General features: G+C 45.1%; 1 protein-coding gene across 2 annotated transcripts in view; it reads left to right on the plus strand.

Moving 5' to 3' along the window:
* The window catches only part of anos1 (anosmin 1), a 308,406-nt gene extending 284,584 nt beyond the window's left edge, over nucleotides 1-23,822 (plus strand). For both annotated transcript variants that reach the window (XM_085999449.1, XM_085999450.1), the window contains exons 10-14: nucleotides 8,920-9,014; nucleotides 11,480-11,651; nucleotides 16,455-16,675; nucleotides 21,434-21,575; nucleotides 22,884-23,822. In XM_085999449.1, coding sequence (XP_085855575.1) covers nucleotides 8,920-9,014; nucleotides 11,480-11,651; nucleotides 16,455-16,675; nucleotides 21,434-21,575; nucleotides 22,884-22,936 — 683 coding nt within the window. In that variant the 3' untranslated portion in view covers nucleotides 22,937-23,822. The remainder of the gene's footprint in view (nucleotides 1-8,919; nucleotides 9,015-11,479; nucleotides 11,652-16,454; nucleotides 16,676-21,433; nucleotides 21,576-22,883) is intronic.
* The last annotated feature ends 305 nt before the right edge of the window (nucleotides 23,823-24,127 follow it).

A 24,127-nucleotide genomic window follows, 5' to 3' on the forward strand; every position in this document is an offset into this window, starting at 1 on the left:
GTACCATGATAGCTTTTATAACTCATTACTTTTGTCTAATTTCATGATTGGCAGAGTCAGGATCCTTTGTCCTTACTAATAGAACAGTGCCTGCGATCTGGAAAGCTCCCAGTTGCCTGCTTCTGTAATGCCCAGAAGTCCCACGCTGGCCATTTATGCCACTGAAGCAAGCTGTCAGTCAAGCTTGACTTCTCAGGAAGCCCCATGATCAACATTACCTTTTATTTATTTCTCAGCCGTCTTTCATCCCATGAAGTTTCCAGGTTGTTCACAACAATCACTGCCAGCAGAGACCCACTCTCATCAAAGAATTGTTTGTATCCTAAAACTGAAAACGAGCTTTTGACGTGCAATCAAATGCTGAATCATTTATTAATGCGAGATAGGATTTTGTAATTATTGTTGATAGGATTGGGATTAACAATTTAGGTAAGTGATTTGTGACATTCACAGAGGAGGGATGATTTCTTTCTAATGCTGGTTTGATCTTGACAACCTTCAGCCTGAGACTGCCTTGACTGAGGAATCTGTTCTCCTCTGCACCCAATTTGCTACCCTCACTGGATAAAGATCACCAGCGGGAACTCTACCCCAGGGAGACTGAAGCCTGACTAAATCCACACACAACAAACTGCACAGACCACAGATTCATCCTGAAACTTTCCAACTCTCTGGCTCGGTACCAAACTACGCAACACATTTACCTACTTATTTGGGGCAGGGGGGATGGGAAATCCTGACTGAAAAATGTTTAATAATGGCTTTAGCTGCACTATATGCTAATAGCATTTTAGTCGAACTTCCACTTTTAAATAACCACTGACGCTGCCAGATTATTTTTGTAGGATAGCCAAAGATACGGGTGGGAAACAATTGGGCCATTGTACGCTTAGTTTTCATTTTATTTTCCAAAATTTAACTCTACAAACCCATCAGGTCTTGTTCAGTCAGTAACGAGACTTTTTCCTCGAAATTTATTTCCTTGGATTATGCGGTGTTGCATCATAAGCTGTCTGTGATTTTAATGTGGTTATTCGGCTTCAAAATGGCCAGAGGAAATGGGGCTGAGATTGGATGACTGCCTCAAGCCTGGGCAAGAGTGGTAAAAGCTAAGGACGAGTCTAACTTGGTTACTCTCAGCTACGAGCAACAGGCTATGTTGGATTGACATAAGCCTGCAAGCACAGGCCATTAGCGGTTCCTCTCAGCCAGGCGATGTTGTGTGACTATAGGATAACTAAGAAAGAGAAAAAATTAATTAGATTAAAAAAAAACACTTTAGTGCTATGATAGTAGCCGAGCTCTGTCTTGCTTCAAATCGTGACATTTTTGTATTTGAGTTTTTTCCCTCTCAGCCAGGCAATGGGGCTGGAAGGGGTAATTAATAGGAAAGGGAAAAAACAGCTGTGTTAAAAAAACTTTAAGGCTGTGACAGGAGCTACCTTGCTTCAAACTGTAACATAAAAACATAGAAGATAGGAGCAGGAGTCGGCCATTCAGCCCCTCGAGCCTGCTCCGCCATTCAATGAGATCATGGCTGATCATCCAAATTCAGTACCCTGTTCCTGCCTTCTCTCCATATCCCTTGATCCCTTTAGCCTTAAGAAATATATCCAACTCCTTCTTGAATATATTTAATGAATTGGCCTCTACTGCCTTCTTTGGTAGCGAATTCCACAGGTTCACCACTCTCTGGGTGAAGAAATTCCTCCTCATCTCTGGCCTAAATGGCTTACCCCTTATCCTTAGACTGTGACCCCTGGTTCTGGACTCCCTGACCATCGGGAACACCCTTCCAGCATCTAGTCTGTCTAGTCCTGTTAGAATTTTATAAGTTTCAATGAGATCCCCTCTCATTCTTCTAAACTCCAGCGAGTACGAGCCCAATTGACCCAATCTCTCCTCATACATCATTCCTGCAATCCCAGGTATCAGTCTGGTGAATCTTCGCTGCACTCCTTCCATGGCAAGAACATCCTTCCTCAGATAAGGCGACCAAAACTGCACACAATACTCAAGGGGCTAGAAATTCAGTTAGGGGCGCCCAGCTCGCCTGGGCGCCGGAATTACCGCTGCGCGCGGAGCCACTTGCGCCAGCGGGAAATTCAGTTTCAGCGCCCCAAGTGGAAGCCGGCCGCTAAACAAGGGTTTTGGCGCCCCGCTTGGGGCGCTGAAACTGAATATCAGCGTGTAAATTGCCGCAGCGCCACCCGCTGCGGCACGGCAGCCTGTGGTACTGCAGGCCTTCCTCTCATTCTTAAGGGGGAGGTGCCTGCAACAGCGCGATCCCCGCTCGCGAGTGCCGGCAAATGAGCCCGGCACCAAGGAGAAGTGCCGGGCTCTCTGGAAACAGCCGGCAATGCCGCGGGGGGGGGGGGGTGTAGGAGGCCGGGGAAGGAGGTGCGGGCAGGCGGCTGCCGAAAAAGCGGCCGGCCGCACCTCCACCTTAACTCGCCCCACTACCGGCACAGGTAGGCCCCGTGTACTGGTCGCTGTTTGCGGCCGGCGCGGGGGAGGCGGCAGCAACCAAATATGGCCAGCGGGGCGATAACGGGGCGCTGCGCACACCGATGACGTCATCGGTGGCGGCGCAGCGCTAATGGCTAACGCCGCCATTAGCGCCCCGCTAAATATCGCGGTAGGTTTGCACAGTGGCGCAAAAGCCCTCTTTGGGCGCAAACTGGTGGCGCAGGCCACTGAATTTCTAGGCCAAGGTGTGGTCTCACCAAGGCCCTGTACAACTGCAGCAAGACATCCTTGTTCCTGTACTCAAACCCTCTCGCTATGAAGGCCAACATACCATTTGCCTTCTTAACCACTTGCTGCACCTGCATGCTTACTTTCAGCGACTGGTGCACAAGGACACCCAGGTCTCGTTGCACTTCCCCTTCTCCCAATCTATTGCCATTCAGATAGTAATCTGCCTTCCTGTTTTTGACACCAAAGTGGATAACCTCACATTTATCCACGTTATATTGCATCTGCCATGCTTCTGCCCAATCACCCAACCTGTCCAAATCATACTGGAGTTTCTCAGCATCCTCCTCACAGCACACACGCCCACCCAGCTTTGTGTCATCTGCAAACTTGGAAATATTACATCTAGTTCCCTCGTCCAGATCATTAATATATATTGTGAATAGCTGGGGTCCAAGGACCGATCCCTGCAGTACCCCACTAGTCACTGCCTGCCACTCGGAAAAAGAGCCGTTTATTCCAACTCTTTGCTTTCTGTCTGCCAACCAGTTCTCTATCCAAGTCAATACCTTGCCCCCAATCCCATGTGCCTTAATTTTACACGCTAATCTCTTATGCAGGACCTTATCGAAAGCCTTTTGAAAGTCCAAATACACCACATCCACTGGTTCTCCCTTATCTATTTTACCAGTTACATCCTCAAAAAATTCCAGTAGATTAGTCAAGCACGATTTACCTTTTGTAAATCCATGTTGACTTTGTCCGATCCGGTCACTTTTTTCCAAGTGCTCTGCTATTACATCCTTTATAATGGACTCTAGCATTTTCCCCACTACCGATGTCAGGCTTACCGGTCTGTAATTCCCCGTTTTCTCTCTACCACCTTTTTTGAACAGTGGGGTAACATTAGCTACCTGCCAATCCATGGGTACTGTTCCAGAGTCTATCGAATTTTGGAAGATGACCAGCAATGCATCTACTATTTCTAGGGCCACTTCCTTAAGTACCCTAGGATGTAGATTATCAGGCCCTGGGGATTTATCAGCCTTCAATCCCATCAATTTCCCTAACACCATTTCCCTACAAATACTGATTTCTATCAGTTCCTGCCTTTCATTAGACCCTATGTTCCCCAACATCTTTGGGAGGTTAAAAAACTATCTTCATCATATGAAATTTTAGATAGGCTATTATATTGTGAATTTTTAAAAAAGTATTTCAGCTACTTTCTGAGAGGAATTCTCTTGTCTGTGTATGTGTAGAGGGGTAGGAATGGGAAATGAGTTAAAGCAATATGCATATACTGCCCAGGGATTTATGCATTGTTGTGGGGGCTATCTAGCCTCCTGAACTTGCAACATCAATTCTAACCTGGCTTTAATCTGTTGGGTACATGCAATGGCTGACTGGGTGTGGGGGGTGGCGGTGGGGGGAGGGGGGGCGGGGAGCGGGCAGAGTGATCAAACTCGAGATTTAGTTGACTTGACAGGAAGTGGACCAAGCTGAGAACTGGACAATGCCGACATACCTCATCCAAAGGCCGAGCCAGGAAACACACAGGGCTGGATTTTCCTAAGCCCCTGGAGTCGGGTTGGAGGCGTGCGGGCGATAAAAATCGGAGATCCGGGGGTCCCGACCCCATCCCGCCTCCATGTCAATTTCATAGGAGTCGGGTTGCCGGCGCGTGCTGGAACCCGACTCCCAGAGGCGGGAAGGGATTAAAGGCAATTAAACTGCCTGTTAACAGGTAGTTAACAGGTAGTTTTTTGCCTATTCGCGATTTTTATTGCTGGTTTGTGGGCTTCCCGACAGCTCCAAACCACGAAAAGTTTTCGAGGCGGGACGTGGGTCTGAGGTCTTGGAGGGGTCGAGATGCCCAGTGTTCAGGTGAGTGAGGGGTGCAGGAGTGCAAAGGTAAGTGTTTTGCAAGTGTTTAAAGTGTTTAAATAAGTTTAACTTACTTTTACTTACCTTTACAGGAGTCCTGCATTCCGGTGTCGGGAGTCGGCTGCAAGAACCACAGAAGCTCCGATTTTTAAAAAAAAATCAGCTTCTTGGTTTCTGCAGCAAAATGATTTTAAAGTTATCCTGAGAAAGGACTGAGTCTGAATTAGCAGTTTTTCAGTGCTTGACAGCTTCAAACAGCTGTTAAACACTGATATTTCATCTGCCAAAAGCTTTTGACAGATGAAATGTCAATCTCTGACGTCACCTGTTGCCGGGTGGCCCTTAATTGGCCTGCTGAGCCCACAGGGCGGGCTCAACAAGGTCAATCAGAGGAAAATCCAGTGGGTTGGCCACATCTCCATGGAGGCGGGACAACAAGCCCGAATGTGGGTTTCCCACCTCCAACCCGCCCCCGTAGCAAAATCCAGCCCACAGACTTTCAGGCCAAACCTAGAGGCCAAAGACGGGTAATCAAGTTCCTGGGAGCAAAATGGAGACAGTCCTCCAAAGTCGCGTTGGCCGACCTCTAATTGATCGAGGAGGGTCACGACCCCCCCCCCCATCCCTCCACCGCACCCCCCCCCGCTGGCTCCGCCTCTGGATGCCTCTCTATAACTCTCTCCTTTTTAAGATGCACCTTAAAACCTACCTCTTTGATCAAGCTTTGGGTCACCTGTCCTAATAGCTCCTTATGTGGCTCGGTGTCAAATTTTGTTTGATAATCGCTCCTGTGAAGTGCCTTGGGATGTTTTACTATGTTAAAGGCACTTTATAAATGCATTTTGTTGTTATGTGAAGATTGCAGATGAACACTGGTTGCAGCATGATGCTTTTCACTTTTTGAAAAGGACAGAAGTGGGCACATTATCTCTGTAAAAAAAGTAAAAGGTGTGATGCTTTCTGCCGGGAGCCCATACCGGAACACCATGGCGTGGAGGAGAGGAAGCCTGTTACACATCCGTCCAATTTTCTGGCCATTAATTTTAGTGAAAGAAAATCAAGTAGGCTGTGTTATGGGCACCGTATCCTCCACTCCTGATATTCCAATACATGCTGCTGCTGTGTGATGCTGTACACCCGGTGCACACAATCAGAACATTATCCCTTAATTGTTAATCCTGTGGTGTGTTATTCTCATTCACAGCATAGGAGTAGGAGTTTCTGATTTTAGGAGGTGCAGATCTGCTGGTGGAAACCAAATTATGCTGTGAACATGAATAATGAGGGTTGGGAGAGAGTTCAAATTATAACAAGAGCATCACAGATATTGTTAGAGTTTACATAATCATTAATACATGGGTAGAAAGAGTTGAATTTGATCTTTGTGCATACTGAAGTTATTATTGTTAGTAAGCCTCGGGCTAGATTTTCAGTTGCTTGCGCCAGCAGTTAGCGCCTTAAGAGAAGTGATTTTCGGGCGCTATGCGTGTAGCGCCTGGGCGCAGCGCAGTTTGCGCCCCGCCCCAAATTAAGTTGCCCGTTAGCGCCGGCGCAAAGTTTAGCGGCCGCCCGGATGCGCGCGCAGAAAATGACGTCACATCCTCGTGCAACGCCCTTTGGCCGCCCCGAATCCAAACTTCAGTCGGACCGCCCCATTGTGAGCCTGGCGTCCAGAGCGTTTGTAAAATGGAACGCAACACACCCTGGGGAGCGCAAATTAAAGGGCACTCGTACAAAAGGCACTCTGCATGTGTTGTGTGGAAGTACGCTGTGTGTTGTTCTGAACGGTCTATTTATGTTTCCTCCTCCTCCTCCTCCTCCTCCTCCTCCTCCTCCTCCTCCTCCTCGTTTCTCCCCAGACTTTGCATTTGAAAAAAATACATGCACCCTTCCCCTTTAAGAGCTCACTGGCACCAGAGTGTCTGCCGTGCGCTGCGCCCGAGCTCGGGTGTTGCGCTCTCCACCGCCGGCTTAGCGCCTAAAGATACTAGTGGAACGCCTCTTTTAGCGCTCCACCAACCTCTTAGGGCGAAGCCACTGAATTTCCGGCAACGGGGCGCTACTTTGGGGCGGGCGATAACTTCGGGCGGGCGCTAAGCTTAGCGCCCCAAAACTGTCTATACTGAAAATCTAGCCCCTCATCTCTCCTCATGCTACCAATGAGCCCAAATCACCACTAGAGTTCAAAGATTCAGATGCAAGTACTGCTTATTTATCCAAATATAAAACACTGGGCTCATATTTCCAGTGTATGTGTTAGTACCGAATTGATCAGGCCAGGGAGTAGCAGTCTGAATATTAATTGCTAACCTATGAACAAAATTTACATTTCCATTGTTAAAGCCAGTTGATGGTGAAATTGTTATTGAATACTGCAACACATGAAGTTTATAAGTTATATTTCCTATAGAGGCCTCAAGGGTAGCGCCGACTCCCATGAAAGATTTAATACGAACCCATCTTGAAGGGGGATAATAGATCTGTTTACAATTCTTGACAACGTTTTTTTTCTAATCAAAATGAATAGGAAATTAAAAAGGAAAAAAAGGAAATAGTACTTGGTAAAATAATAGAACTAAAAGATGACAAGTCCCCTGGACCAGATGGCTTGCATCCCAGGGTCTTAAAAGAAGTGGCTGCAGAGATAGTGGATGTATTGGTTGCAATATACCAAAATTCCCTGGACTCTGGAGAGGTCCCAGCAGATTGGAAAACCGCAAATGTAACACACCTATTTAAGAAAGGAGGGAGACAGAAAGCAGGAAACTATAGACCAGTTAGCCTAACATCTGTCGTTGGGAAAATGCTGGAGTCCTTCATTAAGGAAGCAGTAGCAGGGCATTTGGAAAATCATAATGCAGTCAAGTAGAGTCAACATGGTTTTATGAAAGGGAAATAATGTTTAACAAACTTGCTGGAGTTCTTTGAGGAGGTAACGAGCAGGGTGGACAAAGGTGAACCAGTGGATGTGGTATATTTGGATTTCCAGAAGGCATTCGATAAGGTGCCACATAAAAGGTTACTGCACAAGATAAGAGCTCACGGAATTGGGAGTAATATATTAGCATGGATAGAGAATTGGCTAACTAACAGAAAGCAGAGAGTCGGGATAAATGGGTCATTTTCCGGTTGGCAAACGGTAACTAGTGGGGTGCCACAGGGATCGGTGCTGGGACCTCAACTATTTACAATCTACATTAATGACTTGGATGAAGGGAACGAGTGTAATGTAGCCAAGTTTGTGGATGATACAAAGATGGGTGGGAAAGCAAGTTGTGCAGAGGAATCAAAAAACCTGCAAAGAGATATGGACAGGCTAAGTGAGTGGGCAAACATTTGGCAGATGGAGTGTAATGTGGGAAAGTGCAAGGTTATACTCTTTGGCAGGAAAAATAAAAAAGCAAATTATTATTTAAAAGGAGAGAGATTACAAAATGCTACAGTTCAGAGGGACCTGGGGGTCCTTGTGCATGAAACACATAAAGTTAGCATGCAAGTACAGCAAGTAATCAAAAAGGCAAATGGAATGTTGGCCTTTATTTCAAAGGGGTTGGAGTATAAAAGCAGGGAAGTCCTGCTACAACTGTACAGGGTATTGGTGAGACCACACCTTGAGTACTGCGTACAGTTTTGGCCTCCTTATTTAAGGAAGGATATACTTGCATTGGAGGCAGTTCAGAGACGATTCACTAGGTTAATTCCAGAGATGAGGGGGTTAACTTATGAGGAAAGGTTGAGCAGGCTGGGCCTATACTCATTGGAATTTAGAAGAATGAGAGGTGATCTTATTGAAACATATAAGATAGAGGGGGCACGACAAGGTAGATGCAGAGAGGATGGTTCCCCTCGTGGGGAAATCTAGAATGAGGGGGCACAGTTTTAGAATAAAGGGTCGCCCTTTTAGAACTGAGATGAGGAGGAATTTCTTCTCTCAGAGGGTTGTAAATCTGTTGAATTCTCTGCCCCAGAGAGCTGTGGAGGCTGGGTCATTAAATACATTTAAGGTGGAGATAGACAAATTTTTGCAAGATAAGGGAGTGGAGGGTTATGGAGAGCGGGCGGGGAAGTGGCTTTGAGCCCAAGATCAGCCATGATCTTATTGAATGGCGGAGCAGGCTCGAGGGGCCAAGTGGCCTATTCCTGATCCTATTTCTTATGTTCTTATGTTCTTAATTATCAGACTATTTGGCACCATCTTTCTTCAGACCAAATATTTCATTGAACTTTTCTGACACATCTGATTAACATATGGTTGGCAACTGCTCCTAAATTGCACATGTGAATTCTGTCAAGAGCATCTGCTGGATGATAACATGCAAGTTACATTGTTCCTAGATCCAGGCGGCATTGCGGAGCGATACCTTGTCCAATGGATGCCGGAGTCCTGCACGCACAATGAGACCAAGGTTTCCAGAAAAGCCATCTCCCATGTAGGTTCCAACATATCAGCTTCCTTCCTTAAGTTATTTGATCCTGTGAGTGTCTTTAATGAGCTTCTATCTTCCTTCTTAGGCAGTCCCTCGGAACCGAGGATGACTTGCTTCCACATTAAAAATGAGTTCGCAGGTGACTGATGAGTCCAATGCGGGACCTACAGTCTCTGTCACAGGTGGGGCAGACGGTAGTTGAAGGGGTGGGTGGGTGGGGTGCTTGGGTTGACGTGCGCTCCTTGCGCTGCCTGCGCCTGGCTTCCGCTTGCTCCCGGCGAAGAGACTCGAGGTGTTCGGCGCCTTCCCGGATGCTTCTCCTCCACTTTGTGCGGTCTTGGGCCAGGGATTCCCAGGTGTCGGTGGGGATGTTACACTTTTTCAAGGCGGCTTTGAGGGTGTCCTTGAAGCGTTTCCTCTGCCCGCCTGGGGCTCTCTTGCCGTGCCGGAGCTCCGAGTAGAGCGTTTGTTTTGGGAGTCTCGTATCGGGCATGCGGACAATGTGACCCGTCCATCGGAGCTGATTGAGCGTGGTCAAAGCTTCGATGCTGGGGATGTTGGCCTGAGCAAGAACACTGACGTTGGTGCGCCTATCCTGTCAATGGATTTGCAGGATCTTGCGGAGGCAGCGTTGGTGGTATCTCTCCAGTGCTTTGAGGTGCCTGCTGTACATGGTCCATGTCTGTTAACTTCAATCACAAGAGTCCGACTCTGCTTATTTTGTCCTCCCTTTCCCTCAATTTTCTATCTTTCACTCCTAAAAGCATTGACTCTTGCTGTTATATGGCTCGATGGGCACCTAGAGTCCTGCAGCAGCCTATCTATGTGGTCGTTTATTATGTATGAATCTAGACAGGAATCATTAACAGGGTATTTGGGCATGGAAGGTTCCACAGCCCAATTATGTCCTCGCCCAATAGCCACATAAATGCACTTTCCAGCAGGAGTCATTGGCCAGGAATCAGGAAAGGGAATCCTAGTGGATATTTTCTCCGCCCCAGCCCAAGGCACAGATCATTTGTGTTGGCTCCAATGACACCTCTACTGAAATATAGAAACATAGAAACATAGAAGATAGGAGCAGGAGTAGGCCATTCGGCCCCTCGAGCCTGCTCTGCCATTCAATGAGATCATGGCTGATCATCCGAATTCAGTACCCTGTCCCTGCCTTCTCTCCATATCCCTTGATCCCTTTAGCCTTAAGAAATATATCTAACTCCTTCTTGAATATATTTAATGAATTGTCCTCTACTGCCTTTTGTGGTAGAGAATTCCACAGGTTCACCACTCTCTGGGTGAGGAAATTCCTCCTCATCTCTGTCCTAAATGGCCTACCCCTTATCCTTAGACTGTGACCCCTGGTTCTGGACTCCCTGATCAGTTCTTGGTCTGTATTGCTCAGCACCATATCAGGTAGTCACAGAGCGACCAACAGATCTAGAGACTTGCTATAAATAAGAACAGAAAATGCTGGCAATGCGCAGCAGGTCAGGCAGCATCTGTGGAGAGAGAAACAGAGTTAAAGTTTCAGGTCGATGACCTTTCGTCAGAGACTGCTAAATGTATCCTGTTGCTTTTTTAGTATTTATTGTTTTGAAATAAAAAAAATCCTGTGGCAGCCCAGCAGTGCTGCTTTCCCATTCAAGTTGTTGTAGGTTTTAGTCTGCCTGACACTGGTTGGCTTAAGTTGTGATGTTTTGTCAGCCACCCAAGCTATAAAGGCGGGTGGGCTGGGGGAGAATCTGATTTTGTTACTTTGACCCATTTTAAGTATGGTAACGCAGCACTATAGCAGAAGGGTGGAAGCGGACTTCTTTTTCCTCAACTACAGGAAACTTTCTGGTATCTGGCACTGACGGGACCGAGCTGGTGCCATACCATCAAAACTGCCATAGAAACCAGCGCTAATGTTAAAACATACGGAGCTTTTGAGCTCCGTGTGAATCAACAAACCCTGTTGCTTAGCAACAGCTTCAAAACAGTCGGCCGCAGCTTAAAAGCGTCTCTGTAGCTAAGCAACAGCTTCAGCTAGACCTTGCAGAACCTGACTGGAAAAAAAAAGCAACGAGAAGTAAAAAAACTTATAGGAAACGGCTCCTGAATTTTGCCGGTAGATAGAGCTTTCCGGACATTTAACCTCCGGTTAAACGAAAGTTTCCTGTAATAAATACTGCACTGGAGTGATGTGCGAACAAAAAGAGTGGGAAAATTTGAGTCAAAGAATGCCTGAGGAAAGTAATTATAAATGGAATATATTAAATGAATCTGCTGATGCTATGTGGAACTTGTTTACAGTTATAAATATAGAAGAATAAAACCAGATTTCTATTTCTTTACTGTCTGAGTCTAATCATGAGAAAAATAAATTAAAATATTCATAATTCTTCATGATTTAATTACAGTCCAACTCACAGCAGTAACTACAAGGCCAACCCAATAAGTATAATTTTATTTTATCTTTGGCACAGGAAAATTACATAATTCTCCCAGGACTATCATTCTCTTGCAAATACAAAGTTACAGTCCAAGCAATAATGGCCAAGGGTCAAGGGAAAGCAGAGGCTGTGATCTTCACAACTCCATCATGCTCATCTCCTCGAGGCAAAGGTCAAAAACACAACAGCTGTCCCAGCGACGGGGGTATGTACAGCAACATGAGTGAATTATATTCTTCCACTGAACTTTCTATTTTATTTACATGTGTGTTTCAAAAGCAAAAATGTATGACAAGTAAATATAGGCCAACTCAGTAGCTTCTTGTCACTCCTTCTCACTATTCCTCAACTGAGGCAAGTGAATACAGATTAGATTGGTAAGATTCTCAGATAATGGGGCCATTCCTAGTTAGGGTAAGTGAATACAGATTAGATTGGTAAGATTCTCAGATAATGGGGCCATTCCTAGTTAGGGTAAGAAAATCACAGATTCTTGAACTCCAGAGCTTCCTATCATTCTAGGTTTAGTGAGAGGTTCTGTTCCCTTATTGTAGTTTATACACAATGATTTGGTGAGGAACCTTGGGGGTGAAATATGGTTTGGGCGTTAGTGCAAAATGGGGAATAGCACATCAGCAGCCTGTTTCACACACTGCCCAATTTTCTTTTCCATTGACTTCAATATTGTTTCTTAAATTTATAGTTTATTGCAGAAACATGGTAGACACCAAGCAAAGTCTAGTTGATGTATGCAGTTGTGTCAAGATGGTTAAAAGTATGAGAGACCCAGGTGAAGGGGAAAAGACATGTGATAAATGTCATTACATTTGCCAAGGTTTTCATGGAGAATTAAACACCTCAATGCTGGCACTGTTGTGTCTTGAGTCAGAAGGTTGTGGGTTTAAGCCCCACTCCAAAGACTTGAGCACATAATTTGGGCTGACATTTCAGTGCAGTGTCGAGGGAGGCACTGTTGGAGGTGCTGTCTTTCGGATAAGGCATTTAAACTGAGTCCCGTTTATCCTCTCAGGTGGACATGAAAGATCCCATGGCACTATTTGAAGAAGAGCAGGGGAGCTCTCCTGGTGTCCTGACCAATATTTATCACTCAACCAACACCACCACAACAAATATTAGCTAATAATTTACCTCATTGCTGTTTGTGGGAGCTTGCTGTGCACAAATTGGCTGCTACATTTCCCTACATTACAACAATGACTACACTTCAAAAGTACTTCATTGACTGTGAAACACTTTGAGATATCCTGAGGATGTAAATGCAAGCTCTTTCTTTAGTATCCTCTCTAGCAGAGGTCAAGGAGTGAGCATAAGCATCATCCATCTCTTACTCAAACCACATACAATTTGAACACCACGTAAAAGCTGACATTGGCCCTCAACCTGTGACATTAGTGTCAATGTCAGCTTTTATATAGCATGCTCTGCACAGACAAAAATGTATTCAAAAATAAGCTCGAATTCGGCATATTTGTGTAGTGAAACAAATACTGTAGGTAGCCAAGCCTGCGTCCAAAACTAAACTGATCTCAGCTATGGCAAGTGTATTGTCAGACATCGTGAAATATATATCAGTCCAGCCCAACCACACACAACTTGTGGAATAAGGGCCAAAGGATTTGCCTTTGCCAATTTTTGCATAAGTACTCTTTGTGTAAAGTTATCAGAACTGGAAAATTCACGTCCCCTATAGACACCACATACAATGGATTGCACAGGCCTGGTTCAGCCCAATTTGATTTGATATTATAGATCTTGACACATATTCCCTTTTGGCTCCACAGGAAACCATAGCTCATTTTATTTGGATGCAGTTAGTTCGAATGTAGCAAGTTAAGCGGTTAAGTTTGGACTTCAAGGCGACTGGGGTGGTGGAGCACAGTTCTGTGATCTTAGACTTGCCATCAGCGGGATGCCGAGACAAGGTGATAACTCACAGGGAGGAAGTATAAACAATGGATAGCCATTCATCTCAGGACACTCATAAGAACATAAGAAATAGCAGCAGGAGTAGGCCATACGGCCCCTCGAGCCTGCTACGTCATTCAGTGAGATCATGGCTGACCTACTTCAACTCCACTTCCCGCCCCATCCCCATACACCTTGATCCCCTTAGTGTCCAAAAATCTATCAATCTCAGTCTTGAATATACTTAGCAACTGAGCATCCACAGCCCTCTGGGGTAGAGAATTCCAAAGATTCTGTACATTCTTGTGTACTTCTTGGAGTTCAAGATTTATATTGGCAGACAACTGGGAGCTGGTCACCTGCTTACCTCTCAGCCAGGGGACAGCACATGGCATGCAGCGCTCAAGAGAGTGGGAGAACTTTTTTTATAACATACCCTAAAATGGTAAAGAACAAATAAAAATTGCAAAATAAGTTTGGACTTTACCGGTGAAGCTTTCTTACATACAGAGTAAGATTGATGAATAACATTTCCTTACAAGGTTATTTTTTTCTGCTGGGAGAATTGTCCCATGACATTTTTCATAACTTATATTGGATATGATGGCACACAAGGTTACTTGGGATATAGTGATGTACCACTATGATGGCACATATATGACTCAAGACTAATTAACAATGATGTATATCTAAGAATGTCATCTGGAACTGGCAGAAACTGCTCTTTGGGTAGCAGTTTACAGACACAATAAAAACAGGTATTTAAAATGTCAAAAATGTTGCAAAAAACTGTCAACTGGTACAATCAAAATACAGTAAATATTCTATGCAGATGTGATCGTGGAAGAACCTACATGTGACTCATTTGTGGCAGATTATGCCCTTGGTTCATTGGATCTTTCTTTGTGTTGCAGTTTTCTATCTCATAACCTCAATATACTTTGCTGATTATCTAAAAAAGCATTTTCGTTATTACAGTGAAAGTAACTGAATAGCAGACCTATGGATAGGGTTGCGACTGTTTGCCGTTCTAAAGTGTACAGCGGACATGGCTGAGGGTAGGGCCAGAGGCATGGCTTGGGAGAAATCTTTTTAAAATGATGTTAAAGCCGTATTATGTGGCTTCAACATTCAACTGGTATAGACTCATACAGCACAGAGGGAGGCCATTCAGCCCATCCTATCTGTGCCGGCCCTTTGAAAGAGCTATCCAATTCGTCCCACTCACTTGCTCTTTCCCCGTAGCCCTGTAAATGTCTCCTTTTCAAGTATATGTCTAATTCCCTTTTGAAAGTTACTTTTGAATCTGCTTTCACCACATTTTCAGGTGGTGCATTCCAGACCATAACAACTTGCTCCTCATCTTCCCTCCTGGATTTTTTGTTAATTATCTTAAATCTGTGTCCTCTGGTTACCGAACCTCCTGCCAGTGGAAACAGCTCCCCCATCAAAACCCCGTATAATTTTGAATAGCTCAATTAGATCTCCCCTCAACCTTCTCTGCTCCAAGGAGAACAATCCCAGCTTCTCTAGTCTCTCCATATAACTGATGTCCCTCATCCCAGGTACCATTCTGGTAAATCTGCTTTGCATCTTTTCCAAGGCCTTGACATCCTTCTAAAAGTGTGGTGCCAAGAATTGGGCACAATACTCTAGCTGAGGCTTAACCAGTGATTTTATAAAGGTTTACCATAACTTCCGTGCTTTTGTACTCTATGGGGAAAAAATTTGGTTGATTTGCGCCTCCCGTTAGTGCCCTAAGAGGGCGTTAACGGGGCGCAAAGCAACTAGCGCCCGGGTGCGGCGCCACTTACGCCTCCCGCGAAATTCAGTGGGAGGTTAGCGGCGGCGGCGACGACGTCCCGGCCACGATCTTCGGTAGCGCCCACTGACTTACCGCCGGACCATACGTCCGACAGGGTCAAGGGGTCAAGGGGGCCTACTTGTGGCTCAAATTAAAGGGGAGGTGCTGGGCGGCCATTTTAGTTGCTGGCTGCCTGCCAGCACCTGCCCCAGTTGCTGTCCCTGGCCTCCTGTGAAGCACCCCCCCTCCGCCCCCCCAACGGGGTGCCGGCTGCGCTCTGTGACGGCACTCCTCTTGAGTGCCGGGCTTTTTTGCCTGGTGGCCCAGCTGGGCCCCAGGCCGCGTTGTGCTAGGGGAGGAAAGCAGGCAGTACCGTGGCACGTACCGCCGCGATATTCACTCGCAGTGCCCCAGGAGGGAGGCGGGGCGCTTTCAGTAGCGCCCTGCCTCCCTCTTTTGCCCCCTATACCTCTATTTATACAGCCAAGGACCCCGTATGCTTTTTTAATAGTATAAGGGGTACATTTATTTTCATACTGCCTCTCTCATTGTAGGATTTCTTGGCTTCTGCTTGTTTGGCAATTCAATTATTAGATTTTACAGTGCAATCCTATTAGCTTATGGTACTGGCTGTTCCCCTGACCATATTGATGGCACTAAGCTTCATTTCAAAGCTCTGGCCAATTTGGAGCCACAGAAACGGTTCAAATTGGTCCAATTTTCATCTTTTTCTGATGAAAATGATCCAGAAAAAACATACAATAACAATTGGAGAACTTGTTCCAAAAATGGACTGTCTGGTCAAACATGGACAGCCGCCAACCTGGCTTGTGGATAATATTAAGCAACGTACAACACTCACAAAATGGGTTCTGTTTCTTATACGTTAGATTTCTCTGTTGTCTTTCAGGAAAAAATTCTGCTAAGATATAAAGCTTAAATAAACTAGACAGTTTGTTTCGGCACCTGCATTCCTTTTTTGTATTATATCCCAGATTTGAAATGGAAAACCTTTTTAAGCACAAAACATTCTCCCTCTGAAGGTATAAGATTATGTGTTGTTCTTTAGGTTAAAACAAATATTCGAATTGCAGTGCTCCATTCCTGTGCCTGGGTAGTAATAGAGTAAGTTCAATTAGGATTTAGCTGAGTTTGCAACAGAAATGTCAACCATCAGATATTTTATTGCTGGTGATATAGGCATAATTTTGAAATGAACGATTATTGCTATAAGTACTAAAAGTCGACAGTTGTGTGAACCCTGTTCCTCTTTTACAGTGACAACCATTCCCAAAGTGCTTGTCAAACCTGAGAACCTGTCGGCCTCATTCATAATTCATGCAGGGAACATTACAGGACACTTCCACTGGAGGATATCTAAAACACAGCTTCATCAGCCTATCACAGGATTTCAGGTTACTTGGGCAGAGGTGACTACGGAAAGCCGACAAAACAGCTTACCGAACAGCATTATATCCCAGTCGCAAATATTGCCACCAGTAAGTCAGTTACTATTCTTCAATTGTATTCACTCAAGTATATTTTTGGTACTTTTTCCCCTTATTAGATGCTCCTGATGCCAGGCACTTTATCTGGCCAGAACATCAGGAACCCACAGGCTACAAACTTCTGCATGACCAAAGTTAATGCAGGGCGGGCTTTCTCTCTCTCTTCTCATGTATATGACAAGCTGTTAGATCAAAAATTGGCCATACTGAATGCCAGTGGTCTTTAGGGTTGAACTCATGAGCGTGCAGCATGGAAGTGCAGTGCTCCAAGAGTAGTAATATCAATGAGGATTTCCCCCAGTTGACTTTGATGATAACAGCTCTTTGCCATTTCTTGCACAATAATAAGGATCACATGGAAACAAATGTGATGTGAAAACCCCAGCATACCACGTAAGATGGATGGCTCTGTCTGTACCTTTGTACTTGAGCACTGTAAAATCCACAATATAATGAATAATAAAAAAATACTGATAACCCAAACATAATGGTATAAATAGACCACCATGAATGAAATTACAGTAAATATAGGTATAGCTACAGGACTATTATATTTTAGTATATTTAGGTGCTTTATTTTAAAGTATGCTAAACTGGACTGACCTTTGAGGCTACTTTCTTGGTTCTCATACAGATGATGTACCAAGCTCCATTAATGACACCACTAAGTACAGGAAACTCTTTATTATCCGGCACCAACGGGACCGGCGTGGTGCTGGTTTATCAAAAAGTCCGGATTACAGAGAGGAATAGTTTAAAACGTACGAGAGCTCCGTACACAGCAACAAATCCAGGCTTCCCTGTTACTTAGCAACATAGAGTCATAGAGTCATAGAGTTTTACAGCACAGAAAGAGGCCCTTCGGCCCATCGTGTCTGCGCCACCCATCCATCCCTGTCCAGTCTAATCCCATTTTCCAGCATTTGGTCCATAGCCTTGTATGCAATGGCATTTCAAGTGCTCATCCAAATGATTCTTGAATGTTGTGAGGGTTCCTGCCTCCACCACCCTTTTAGGCATTGAGTTCCACATTCCAACCACCCTCTGGGTGAAAAAGTTCCTCCTCAAATCCTCTCTAAATCTCCTGCCCCTTACCCTGAATCTATGCCCCCTTGTTATTGACCCCCCTACTAAGGGGAAAAGTTCCTCTTTGTCCACCCTATCTATGCCCCTCATCATTTTGTACACCTCAATCAGGTGCCCCCTCAGCCTTCTTTGCTCCAAGGAAAACAACCCCAGCCTGTTTAGTCTTTCTTCATAGCTGAGGCACTCCATCCCAGGTAACATCCTGGTGAATCTTCTCTGCACCCTCTCCAAAGCAATCACATCCTTCCTATAGTGAGGTGACCAGAACTGCACACAGTACTCCAGCTGTGGCCTCACCAGCGTTTTGTACAGCTCCATCATAACCTCCCTGCTCTTATATTCTATGCCTCGGCTAATAAAGGCAAGTATCCCATATGCCTTTTTAACCACCTTATCTACCTGTTCCGCTGCCTTCAGGGATCTATGTACATGTACACCAAGGTCCCTCTGACCCTCTGTACTTCCTAGGGTCCTACCACTCATTGTGTATTCCCTTGCCTTATTTGTCCGTCCAAAATGCATCACCTCGCACTTTTCAGGGTTAAATTCCATTTGCCACTTTTCCGCCCATCTGACCAACCCGTTTATATCGTCCTGTAGCCTGAGGCTTTCCTCCTCGCAATTTACCACCCCACCAATTTTCGTGTCATCTGCGAACTTACTGATCATACCTTTTACATTCTCATCCAAATCATTTATGTAGATCACAAACAACAAGGGACCCAGCACCGATCCCTGAGGTACCCCACTGGACACAGGCTTCCAGTCACAAAAGCAACCTTCGACCATCACCCTCTGCCTCCTGCCACTCAGCCAGTTTAGGATCCAACGCGCCAAGGCACCCTGGATCCCATGGGCTCTTACCTTCTTGACCAGTCTCCTATGCAGGACTTTGTCAAAAGCTTTACTGAAGTCCATGTAAACCACATCCACAGCATTTCCCTCATCCACCCCCCTAGTCACCCCCTCGAAAAATTCAATCAGATTTGTCAGACATGATTTACCCTTGACAAAGCCATGCTGACTATCCCCGATTAATCCTTGCCTCTCCAAGTGGAGACTAATTTTGTCCCTCAGAATTTTTTCCAATAATTTCCCTACCACAGATGTTAGGCTCACTGGCCTGTAATTCCCTGGTTTATCCCTGCTACCCTTCTTGTATAATGGTACTACATTAGCTGTTCTCCAGTCCTCTGGTACATCCCCTGTGGCCAGAGAGGTTCTGAAAATTTGTGTCAGAGCCCCTGCAATCTCCTCCTTTGCCTCCCACAGCAGCCTGGGATACATCTCGTCCGGGCCTGGGGATTTATCCACTTTTTGGCCTGCTAAAACCGCTAGCACCTCCTCCCTCTTGATGCTAATATGTTCAAGTATGTCACAGTCCCCTTGCCCGATTTCTATGTCTGCATCGTCTTTCTCCATAGTGAACACAGATGCAAAAAATTCATTTAAAACCCCGCCTAAATCATCTGGCTCTACACACAGATTGCCACTTTGGTCCCTAATGGGCCCTACCCTTTCCCTGGTTATCCTCTTGCCCTTAATATACTTATAAAACATCTTAGGATTTTCCTTTATTTTGCTCGCCAGTGTTATTTCATGGCCCCTCCTCGCCCTCCTAATTTCTTTTTTAAGTATGCCCCTGCACTTTTTATACTCCTCTAGGGCTTCTTCCGTCTTTAGTCTTTTGTAACTGCCAAAAGCCCCCCTTTTATTTCTAATGCATTTTTGTATATCCCTTGTCATCCAAGGTTCCCTTTGCTTGTTGGTCCCACCCTTGACCTTTACAGGAACATGTTGGCGTTGTACTCTCTCTATTTCCCTTCTGAAAGTCTCCCACTGTTTTGATGTGGATTTTCCTATAAGTAGCTGCTCCCAGTCCACTTTGGCCAGATCCTGCCTTATCATATTAAAATCGGCCTTCCCCCAATTTAGAACCCTTATTTCCGGGCCGTCTTTGTCTTTTTCCATGACCACCTTAAATCTCACCGAATTATGGTCACTGTCGCCAAAATGCTCTCCTACTGATACTTCCACCACTTGCCCGGCTACATTCCCCAGAATTAGTTCCAGTACCGCCCCCTCTCTTGTAGGACTTTCTACATGTTGGCTCAAAAAGCTCTCCTGGATGCACTTTAAGAATTCTGCACCCTCTAAGCCTTTCACACTCTGACTATCCCAATTTATATTGGGGAAGTTGAAATCCCCCACTATTATTACCCTATTATTTTCACACTTCTCTGAGATTTGCCTACATATCTGTTCCTCTATCTCCCCCTGACTGTTTGGTGGCCTATAGTACACTCCCAGCAAAGTGCTTGCCCCCTTTTTGTTTTTAGGTTCTACCCATATGGCCTCATTAGAGGAACCCGCTAATATATCATCCCTCCTTACAGCAGTAATTGACTCCTTAATTAATATTGCAACACCCCCTCCCCTTTTACACCCCCCTCTGTCTCGCCTGAAGATTCTATACCCCGGAATATTGAGCTGCCAGTCCTGACCCTCCCTCAACCATGTCTCCGTGATAGCAACAATATCGTACTCCCATGTGTTCAACAACAACTTCAGTTCATCCACCTTATTTGCAAGACTCCTTGCATTAAAATAAATGCCTTCCAGCCCTGCCATATTCCCTTTTGCCTTCACATATTTGCTCTGCCTTCCCAGCTGACTTGTTTTTTCCTCTGTATTTGGCTGTAAATCACCCCCTACTATAGCTCCACTCTGTACCCCATCCCCCTGCCAAGTTAGTTTAAACCCCCCCCAGCAGTGCTAGCAAACCTCCCCGCAAGGATATTGGTTCCCCTCTGGTTCAGGTGTAAACCGTCCGACTTGTACAAGTCCCACCTTTCCCAGAAGCAGACCCAGTGATCCAGGAAACTAAAGCCCCCCCCCCCTGCACCATCCCTTTAGCCACGCATTCATCTGTTCTATCTTCCTATTCCTATACCCACTAGCACGTGGCACCGGGAGTAATCCAGAGATTACAACCTTTGAGGTCCTGCTCTTTAATCCTTCACCTAGCTCCCTAAATTCTTGCTGCAGGACCTCATCCCTCTTTTTACCTATGTCGTTGGTACCAATGTGGACCACGACCTCTGGCTGTTCACCCTCCCCCTCCAGAATGCCCTGCAGCCGCTCAGTGATATCCTTGACCCTGGCACCAGGGAGGCAACAAACCATCCTGGATTCACGTCTACGGCCACAGAAACGCCTATCTGTTCCCCTTACTATAGAATCCCCTACCACTATTGCTCTCCCACTCTTTTTCCCCCCTTCCTGGGCAGCAGGAGCACCCCCAGTGCCAGGAAGTTGGCTGCTGCTGACATGTGCAGGAACTCTGGCCACAGACCAAGCGTCCCTGTTACTTAGCAACAAGTGCACAAACCCCAGTTACACAGCCACAGATCCAGGAACTGCCACTAATATGAAGTAAAACTTACCTGAACCTACTCCTGAATTTTGCCGGTTAACAGAGATTTCCGGTTAGGTGCCGGTTACAATGGTCCTAATCAAGATATTTTTTGTTAATCCACAGTAGCTAATTGTGTATTGATCTGACACATTCTATAAAGTGAACCAGTGTCTACATTTAAAAAAATGTTTTTATATATATATATAAACATTAAAATGCTGAAATATTATATTTTTCTTTCTCAGGATCACCACTTGCTCATTGTTCCCAATCTGAGGCCATCAACATGTTATAGGTTGGAGGTACAACTACTGACTACAGCTGGAGAGGGACCAGCAACTGTCAAAACATTCCAGACACCTAGCTTATCTTCATCCCTCTTATACAGTAAGCTTCAGTGCCTCCACTATCCCAACTATGGTAGAGAATTACAAAGTCATGGGGGAAAAATTCAGTATCGCCCCGTTTGGGGCGCCATTATCAGCCGTGCGCAAAGTTTAGCGCCTGGCGCTAATTATCGCCTCCGACAGCAAACTTGGCTTTTATCGCCCCTGGAGGTGATTGGAGCGCTAAATCAGGCGCTTCACACCTATCTTAAGGTGCAAAGGCTGAGGAGCGAGGCGTTACCTCAGAGCGCTGGCGAAGCTCATGTGATGTCAGTCAGCAATGGAACACAGACACACTGGCACCGGCCAGTTCTTAAAGGGGAGCTCTGACGAATGGTCATCGACCTGAAACGTTAACTCTGTTTCTCTCTTCACAGATGCTGCCTGACCTGCTGAGTTTCTCCAGCATTTTCTCTTTTTATCTTAAAGGGGAGGGTTGATGTTGCTCTCCATCCACATCCTGCTCATTGCAGCCTTGAATCTCGGCCTGGAGAGACCTGTACATCAAATCTGCTGGAAAAAACAATGGAGAGACCCAGGGAAAGAGCTCAGAGTGCAGCCCCCACAGTCTCTTCTAAATAGATACAAGGAAGGTCAAATCAAAATGATCCTGCAAAGTGCTGCTCAGTATGCAAAACTCCTTCACACAGCGTTGAATCTCTCCAGAAGTCTCTCTCTCAGAATGCGTGGTGCAAAAATGTCACCGACAAAAAAAGGCAGGAAGCGGTCGCCTTTAAATAGCGCTCCCCCAGTCCCTTCCTGACTGCAAAACGCTCCCCTCAACCTGTCGTTGCTAGCGGCAGGCGGTAAGGCAGGGGGCGCCACTCAACATCCGGTCCGGGGCACTACCGGGACGTTGCGCACTCGACTGACGTCACGATCTGCTGGTGCAGGTGATCGTGTCGGTAGTGTTTAGCGCCGCCGCAAAATGTCTAGTCAATTTCACGAGCGGCGCAAACATCGCCGCGCCCGGGCGCTAGTTACTTTGCGCCCCATTAGTGCCCTCTTAAGGCACTAACGGGAGGCGCAGACAACTGAATTTTTCCCCCATAGATTTCAATCTTCTCAAAACCTGGAACACAAAAGGAAACTATTACAGTTGCTTAAATTGTCAGCTATAATCTATTTATCTTAATAATAGTAATATGGGTAAATTACTTAGCGTGCATTGCTGCCTGGCAGCTTTGTTTCTCTAGTCTTTGCTTATTGATCTTAGTACTTGTCAGTGGGAAAGCGATATTGTGACTTCAGTACTGTTTCGGTACGCTGTTTATTTATGGCTAGCCATCTCTTATCTGTTTTGCTTTAGGGCCCAGCCTGAAACATCATCAGCAGCAAAAACCAGCATCAGTAAAACACTGAAACAATTCGAATTACATTCTGGAAGATATCTAAGGACTGTTGATGTGACGAGAATAAAAAAAGACTCCTCTCCCCTCAATAGAAAAGAAAGCAGAAGAATGTCTCCCTCCCTCCAAGGCCTCCTTTAAAAGTTGATTATCAAACCAGTGCCATAAAAATTGTATACTTCAATGTTATCATCACTGTATTGTGTCTTCACAGGGTGGCTTTGAAATTGTGCTATTTATTAACCTGTTTTGTTGAATGCGCTGATCCTGATATATGCAACATTTACATATTTCCTGTGGATAGCTGTGATTGGTAGACAGCTAGGAAAATGTGACTAAAATCTGCATATTTTAACTGGGAATGAGAATTATGTCAGCTAATTAATCTATTGCATGTAATAAAGTTATTAAATTATAATGTAAATGAATCTTATCAGATGTTGGCAAAATATGGTTGCATGGTAGACCTGTCAGTGTTCCGTATAGGCATGAATCCTATGTCTATGTTACCTCCGCTGAATATATTAACATGATACAGTTTACAGAATAATTAACAAAGTCTATATGTACAAATTATTTACTTTTTAATATTGGAATGATAATGTAGTGTGGAAATACCAGTACTGTTTTGTCTATTACTGAATTGGCTGTAGAAATCATGTTCCTCATTGCAGTCATTTTTAGATCAATATTTATTACTGTATAACACCATTTTTTTTTGGTCCGTTTAGTGTATCTTTGTCGTCTTTGGGATAACAAACCTCTTGTAAAGACATTTTGTAAAAATGGAATTGTAAATAGAGTTTGTTGTAAGTTACATTACCCAATATTTTCATGTTAGACTTTGTACATATTGTCGAAGTATTAAAGAACTCCCCTAAACATGTACATGGACAAAATGTCTGCAAGTGGAATTTTTTTATTTAAAAAAAAAACTTTCCAACATGCACTTACATATCAGATTAATTCAGTTTACATTCTGTTCACAGAGTACTTTGTACATTGATATTTTACAGATGTGTATTGAGTTTGATGCCAAGATTGTTCTGCTCGTGAGTGAGAAGGATGGATCAGGCTGTTGGCTGTGGCTCTACAGGGAGGTGGGATGAGCACCATGCACTGGGTCACCTCCACTGTGGTTCTGCCCTCTTTAGTCGAGGTTCTTTATACCCAGGTTTTATTCCTTTTACCTACAATCAGGATG

The sequence above is a fragment of the Somniosus microcephalus genome, chromosome 10, assembly GCF_052327205.1.
Source record: "Somniosus microcephalus isolate GS21.2 chromosome 10, FLI_Smic_1.0, whole genome shotgun sequence".
NCBI lineage: Eukaryota > Metazoa > Chordata > Chondrichthyes > Squaliformes > Somniosidae > Somniosus > Somniosus microcephalus.